This window comes from Cebus imitator, unplaced genomic scaffold (assembly GCF_001604975.1).
Source record: "Cebus imitator isolate Cc_AM_T3 unplaced genomic scaffold, Cebus_imitator-1.0 Scaffold193, whole genome shotgun sequence".
Lineage (NCBI taxonomy): Eukaryota > Metazoa > Chordata > Mammalia > Primates > Cebidae > Cebus > Cebus imitator.
The window spans coordinates 3,682,426-3,690,147 of record NW_016107508.1 but is presented as its reverse complement, the minus strand read 5'-3'; the positions used below and the strand labels follow the sequence as shown (position 1 = coordinate 3,690,147).

The following is a 7,722-nucleotide window of genomic DNA, read 5'->3' as shown; positions in this document are numbered from 1 at the left end:
TCCTGACCTCAGGTGTTCCACCCACCTTGGTCTCCCAAAGTGCTGGGATTACAGGCGTGAGCCACCGTGCCCGGCCAGGCTCTTTTGTTCTTACCCTGTCCCTTGGAACTTCCAGCCTGAGCCAGAGTCCAAGACCCTGGTGGACCCCATGGCCACTCCCTAAGGGTCTCAGAGGAGGAGGGGTGCCCTTTTAGCTCTGGCCCCTCAGAGCTCGTTACCCACATTCCAGAGGACACCATGTTCTCTCCCACTGCTGTCCGGGCCCCACTTCCTGCATTTTCCCTTGATTTCTTGGTTAGGACTCCTGTCCTGAAAGGGAGAGGCGAATTCATTAACTCCTCTGCTGGCCTGACAACCTCTTCAGTCCCCTCCTCCCTCTCCTACCTGGTTCCTGGCCCGCTCCGCTACCTGCTGGGCTCTCTCACTGGTCCTGAAGGCTTTTGGTTGTGAAACTCACCTCCCTCCTCCCTACAAACGCTGCATCTGAGTTCCCTTCCCACTGTCGGGCTTTATGTTTATTTATTTCACTTAGTTCTCCCACTATTCCCATTTCAAAATGAGGAGAGAGAGGTGAAAATATTTTTCTGAGCTTACATCGTTGGTGAGTGACGGAGCCTGGATGAGAAATGAGGTCTATTGTCACCACTTTCTCTCCCACACACTCATGTTACTCTGGAGAGATCGAGCTCTCAGGTTCCTATTGCTGTTGGGCCCAGAGCTCAACCAGCAATGCCTTAGTCTCCCCTGAGCTGACAGCAGCTGCCTCAGCCCATGTGTGTGGCAGGAACCCCAGACTAGTAGTAGGGCACGTCCAGGACAGGCTCCAGGGGCTGGGGCTCCAGTGACTCCACAGTAGACACAGCCCCTGACTCTCCCTGGGGGCTGTCGTTAAGCCCTGGGTCAGGGAGGAGCCTTATGGGTGACGGAACTCCATCTCAACACAACAGCCTTGGTGGCCTGTTGGCTCCTGGTTCTGCTTGACCAGCTGTGTGGCCTTGAGCAAGTTACTCAACCACTCTGAGTTTACCTTTCCATCATGTAAAAATGTAGATTACAAGACATAACTTTAGATGAAAGCCGATGTCTGCGATTGCTTGTAGAAACAGGCTGTGGTGTGCGGCCAATCTCCTTACGGAGAACTGGGATCCAATCTCCTGAGACCTGGGACAGCAGGCACAAGGCAATCCCGGGGACACCAAACGGGGCCCCTATCCCAAAGGAATGGACGTCCCACACGGCCCTGGCCCAGGCATATGCAGCTGGGTCTCACTTGACTTAAGCCCACTCTGAAAGGAGAGAAGCTTCTGTCCAATCAGGGAAGAGGAGGCCTTCAAGACAGCCAGGGTGATCTGAGCCCCCACCCCAGGGGTGCTCCACAGGGGGCATTAGCAGGGCCAGGGGATAGCTTATCACCACCCCATGAGTTGAGGGTCACTACATGACTGTGGTTTTATTGAGAATGCTGTCAGGCATCCTAGGATGCACGGCAGAGTCCCCCCAGCACAGCCCAGCCCAATCCAATATGTCCATGCAGCCAGGATCAGGAGCCCTGATGATCTCCAGGCCTGGCCAAGGGCAGCATCCAGGGTCACAGCCTCCGAGGAAGCTGTACTACAGCTCTACACAAAGCACTTGGCCAGCAGCTGGTGGCCTGGTGGTTTCGGTTCTGCTTGACCAGCTATGTGGCCTTGGGCAAGTTACTGAACCACTTTGAGTTCACCTTTCCCATCTTATAAAAATGGAGATTTCATGGCATACCTTTAGACCAAAGGCAGTGTCTGTGACTGCCTCTGGGAGGACAGGGCTGTTGTACCTTTATCAGCTGCAGCATTTCCCAGGCCAGAATGTCACAGGGCTCAGACAATACTCACTACAGGCTCCAGGGTCCTGTAAAGTGAAGGCTGCCACAGTTGGGAGGAGAGGGAAATGCATGAAGTGTGAGGAATCTGGGGAAAGCCTGGGCAGAAATCAGGCGGGCTGTGTTTACACAGCGCCTCTGAGCTCTGGCCATGCGTCACAGCACAGTATCCTGTCCCTCTAGGGACAGAGATTCTCTGTCCATTAAATAAGGAAAGCCGGTAGAGATCTCTAAGGACTGTTGTGATCTGTGGAAGTCGTGTGATGCTGATCCTGACTTAACCACTTCCTTAGTAACTCTGGGCAAGTCCCTTAGGCTTCCTGTGCCCCAGTTTCCTCTTTTCTAACATAGGGGCCGGGTGCGGTGGCTCACGCCTGTAATCCCAGTATTTTGGGAGGCCAAGTAGGGAGGATCACTTGAGATCAGAAGTTCAAGACCAGCCTGGGCAACATGGCAAAACCCCATCTCTACTAAAATACAAAAATATTAGTCTGGCATGGTGGTTCACGTCTGTAATTCCAGCTACTCAGGAGACTGAGGCAGGAGAAACACTTGAACCTGGGAGGCAGAGGTTGCAGTGAGCCAAGATCATGCCACTGCACTCCAGCCTGGGTGATAGAGCCAGACTCTGTCTCCAAAAAATAAACTAATGTAAAATAAAATAATACGGTAAAATAAAATGGGGCTGTGGGATGTGCACCTCAAGGTCATTGCAGTGGTAAGTGGAGTTGTGGAGAGCAAGCACTCAAGACCCAGCCTGCCAGGGTGAGAGATGCTGGCTTTTCCTGCTTGCTGACCTTGGACATGAGCCTAACCTCTCTGGGCTTTGGTTTCCTCCTCTGTAAAAGGAGGATAGTAGCATTACCACCACACAGGATTGTTACAAGAAAGCAATGAGTTAACACACGCGTGTGCTTAGAACAGTTCTTGGCATATGCTAAGTACCTTATACATGCTTGCTGTCTTTCTCATTCTTTCAGTGATGATGGTGTAGGAAAGTGCTTGCAATGGGCTGGGCACATGACGGATGTTTAATAATGCACGGTTGCATTCACGCAGTGTCAATCCTGGTGACTGGGAGTCATCATGTGCCCTGACTCGGGGCCTGGCCCCGCCCCTGTCTCTGTCTTGCAGGACAATGACATTCTCTGTCTCATGGGGCGTCCTCCTGCTGGCAGGCCTGTGCTGCCTAGTCCCTGGCACCCTGGCTGAGGATCCCCAGGAAGATGATGTCCCAGAGATGCATGCCTCCCACCATGATCAAGGGGCCTGGGAGGACCCTGCTTGCCAGAAGATCTCCCATAACATCACCGACTTCACCTTCGATTTGTACAAAGAGCTGGCTGATCTATCAAAAACCAGCAATATCCTAGTTGCCCCAGCGAGCGTGGCTATGGACTTTGCAATGCTCTCCCTGGGGACCAAGGCTGACACTCGCACAGAGATCCTGGAAGGCCTGAATTTCAACGTCACAGAGATGCCTGAGCCCAAGATCCATGAATGCTTCCAGCAATTTCTCCAAGCCTTCAGCAGGCCGAACAGCCAGCTCCAGCTGACCGCCGGCAGTAGCCTGTTCATCAACAAGAGTGTGAAGCTAGCAGACACGTTTTTGGAGGATATCAAGAGGCTATACCACTCAGAACCCTTCTCCATCAACTTCAGGGACACCGAGGAGGCCAAGGAGCAGATGAATAATTATGTGGAGAAGAGAATTGCAAGAAAAATAGTGGATTTGCTCAAACATCTGAAAAAAGAGACCAGTCTTGCCCTGGTGGATTACCTTTCGTTTCACGGTAAGGTAGCACCACCTGCCTGAGCCCGTTCCACTGAAATAACCCGAGCATAGTCTCAAACTGCTAGTTCTTAAGCATTCCTACACAGTGAGATATGGCAGGGCATTTCACATGGATTCTGCATTTTTCCAAACACAAACAGTAAAATACTTTGCATGGTCAAATAAGATAGAAGAAGGATGAGTTCAAGCCAGCCAAACCATCATCTCCCCTACAGACCTTGTCAGAGCATTATTAATTATTGCATTATTAATTACTGCAATAATGCATACTCACTATTAATAATGCGTGTTATTGTCCTGATACTCTGGAGATCCCTAGCAGGGAGGAGACAGAGTATGAAATGCTTCCCACACACTAGAGCCAGAACAATATTTTGTGGCACATGCATGACGGGATACTTTCATGGAGCATACTTTAGAGGACTCCAGCGTCCCAGAAGCAGTGTGAGCTTTGTGGTTTGAAATGTTGGGGTTCAAATCCTGCATTCTACCTCTTTGAGGTGCTAATTTCCCATGTTAGCATGGACAAGATAGCACCCTTGCTGTCAGGCTTTTTAAGGATTAAACAAGTGACAAAGATCGTGGGGACAGTGTGTGGCATACAGCAGGTGAGGGACTCTTCTGTACCTCAGCTGCCTTCCTGCTCCTCAGGGGTTACAATGTCAGACTCCTGGGGGCCCCAGGGCATTCTAAGCCAGCTCCTACTGTCCCAGGAAAACAGCCTGGGGGAGGGGAGGTGGGAGGCAAGCCCAGGGCTGCTTCCTCCACTCTGAGGCTCCCTTGCTCTTGAGGCAGAGGAGGGCAGTGGGGAGCAGCCAGGCTGCAGTCAGCACAACTGAGGTCCCAGCTTTGCTGCGGCCTTAGGGAAGGCCCTGTCCCTCTTCAGCTTCACTCTCCTCCTTCTGTCCAATGAGAAAGCTGGGCTCAGGGGTCCCTGAGACACCTGCCCACTCTGCATGCCTCAATGGTGAAGCTCTCTTGGTATGGCAGACAGGAGGCTGCCTAGGCATCTGCATTTCCCCTGCTGATCCAGGGAAAGCCCTAAGGAATAGTAAATCAGAATGTTTGCCCTGAATGAATAACTGAGCTGACAGTTAACAAAGGGCAGGGAGCCCCAGACAGGAGGTACCAAATATGCCTGATGCTCCAGAATTTTATTTGTAATATCCAAGATACCGTCAAATAAAAATACGATTCCAATAAAAATGCAGGATGGCAGCCAGGATGGCATCTCTTAGCCTGGCATGCCCACGATGTAGAAATTCTGCATCTTTCTCTTGTTTTGAATTATCCCCATACAATCCTTTCCGGGAGCTTTGATGGCTGGTTTCCGCACTTTTTACAGATGATGAAGCTGAGGCTCAAGAGATGTGTGTCATCAAGGGGGCTCAGGGCTTCTCAGGGAGGGGACTCTGGGCTCCTTTATTCTGCCACACTTTTCCAAACTTTCACCCACCCCTGGTGATGCCCACCTTCCCCTCTGTCCAGGCAAATGGGAGAGACCCTTTGAGGAAAAGGACACCAAGGAAGAGGACTTCCACGTAGACCAGGTGACCACTGTGAAGGTGCCCATGATGAGGCGTTTGGGCATGTTTAACATCCACCACTGTGATAAGCTGAAGGGCTGGGTGCTGCTGATGAAATACCTGGGCAATGCCACCGCCCTCTTCTTCCTGCCTGATGATGGGAAACTACAGCACATGGAAAATGAACTCACCCACGATGTCATCTCCAGCTCCCTGGAAGCTAAAGCCAGAAGGTAATTTCCCAACCAGAGGCTGACCAAGAAGCTGCCCACACCTCTTAGCCATGTTGGGACTGAGGCCCATCAGGACTGGCCAGAGGGCTTGGGAGGGTGGACCCCACATCCCTGGGTCACCACTACTCTGCATAAACTTGGCTTCCAGAATGAGGCCACCACTGAGTTCAGGTGGCACCAGCCATGCTCCATGCGGATGACAGTACCCAGGGGTGAGGAGTAAAGGTCTAGTCCCTGGGGACTTCCCACTCTAGCGTGGACACTGTCCCTTCCCANCCTCAGGGGTTACAATGTCAGACTCCTGGGGGCCCCAGGGCATTCTAAGCCAGCTCCTACTGTCCCAGGAAAACAGCCTGGGGGAGGGGAGGTGGGAGGCAAGCCCAGGGCTGCTTCCTCCACTCTGAGGCTCCCTTGCTCTTGAGGCAGAGGAGGGCAGTGGGGAGCAGCCAGGCTGCAGTCAGCACAACTGAGGTCCCAGCTTTGCTGCGGCCTTAGGGCAGGCCCTGTCCCTCTTCAGCTTCACTCTCCTCCTTCTGTCCAATGAGAAAGCTGGGCTCAGGGGTCCCTGAGGCGCCTGCCCACTCTGCATGCCTTGATGGTGAAGCTCTCTTGGTATGGCAGACAGGAGGCTGCCTAGGCATCTGCATTTCCCCTGCTGATCCAGGGAAAGGCCTCAGGAGTAGTAAGCAGAATGCTGTCGCCCGTTGCTGAGGGAACCAGCCCTCTGCATGAGGCAGGAAGCCTCCAGCCAAAGGTGGCAAGGCATCGGAGTTCCGACTTTGCTCATTAGCTTTCCTTAACCACCCCCGAGCCACTATCAAATAAACAAAGCCAAATATAAAAGCTTTTTCTGTGGTGCCAGGATTCTGCCGATTAGTTCAAGTCTGTAGAAACTCTGGATTCTTCTTTATCTTCAGATGATTCTCACAAAAGCTGTCCAGCAGTGAATAGTTTCATTCGAATCCTATTTTACAGAGGATAAAGCTGAAGCAGAGGGAAGTGTCTCACCAAAGGGACTCAGGGCTCTTTTCATTCACACACACTTCCAGCCTTTTATCCCATACCTGGCTGATGCCCACCGTCCTTTCTTTCCAGGCAAATGGAAAGATAAATTCGTGGCTGAGCGCATTATGGTAGAAGGCTTCCATGTGGATGATAAGACCATCATCAGAGTGCCTATGATAAACCGCCTGGGGAGATTTGACGTCCACCGGGACAAGGAGTTATCCAGCTGGGTGTTGGCACAGCACTACGTGGGTAACGCCACTGCCTTCTTCATCCTGCCCGACCCAAAGAAGATGCAGCACTTGGAAGATAAACTCACCTACAGCCACTTTGAACATATCCAGAGAGCCACTGACTTAAGGTGATTTCCAGTTCAGGGTCTGAGTCAGGAGCTGCCCAGACCTTTAAGCCATGTCAGGAGTGAGGCCCATCAGGACTGGCCAGAGGGCTGGGGAGGGTGGACCCCACATCCCTGGGTCACAGCTACTGCAGCAGACAGATGTCATCACTGAGTTCAGGTGGCACCAGCCATGCCCCATGAAAGTACCCAGGGGTGAGGAGTAAAGGTCTAGTCCCTGGGGACTTCCCACTCTAGCGTGGACACTGTCTCTTCCCAACATCCAGTGCCCAGGGCAGGGACAGCATCACCACCACACGTTCTGACAGAACCAAGAAGGAACAGATGGGCTTTCTGGCAAAGGCAGCAGTGGAGTGTGGAGTTCAAGGGTAGACTGTCCCTGGGGGAACTGGGGAAGAGCCTGTGTGACACGGCCCAGAAAAGCAAGGGTTGGAATTGGAACAGCCAGGGCACATTAGCAGAATGCTTGAGTTCCTCTGTCACTTTATCAACCCCGTAGTAAATGATACTTGAACATGAGCCACACATTACTGTATGTGTGTGGAGTGTGCATTCGTAATTATGCCCATGCCCTGCTGATCTAGTTTATTTTGGTCACTGTAAAACAAAGATGAAAATGCAAAAGGTGTCTGGGTGTGGTGGTTCACATCTGTAATCCCAGCACTTTGGGAGGCTGAGGTAGGCAGATCACGTAAGGTCAGGAGTTCGAGACCAGCCTGACCAACATGGAGAAACCCTGTCTCTACTGAAAATACAAAAATTAGCTGGTCGTGGTGGTGTGCGCCTGTAATCCCAGCTACTCAGGAGGCTGAAGCAGGAGAATAGCTGGAACCTGGGAGGCACAGGCTACAGTGAGCCAAGATCACCCCACTGCACTCCAGCCTGGGTGGCAGAGCAAGATTCTGTCTCAAAAGAAAGAAAGGAAGGAAGAAAGAAAGAGAGAGAGA

General features: G+C 52.0%; 1 protein-coding gene across 1 annotated transcript in view; it reads left to right on the top strand.

Moving 5' to 3' along the window:
- The first annotated feature begins 2,983 nt into the window (after positions 1-2,983).
- Positions 2,984-7,722, top strand: part of LOC108316879 (putative alpha-1-antitrypsin-related protein) — a 7,240-nt gene continuing 2,501 nt past the window's right edge. Inside the window, exons 1-2 of the mRNA XM_017547026.2 lie at positions 2,984-3,651; positions 6,508-6,778. Coding sequence (XP_017402515.1) covers positions 2,997-3,651; positions 6,508-6,778 — 926 coding nt within the window. The 5' untranslated portion in view covers positions 2,984-2,996. The remainder of the gene's footprint in view (positions 3,652-6,507; positions 6,779-7,722) is intronic.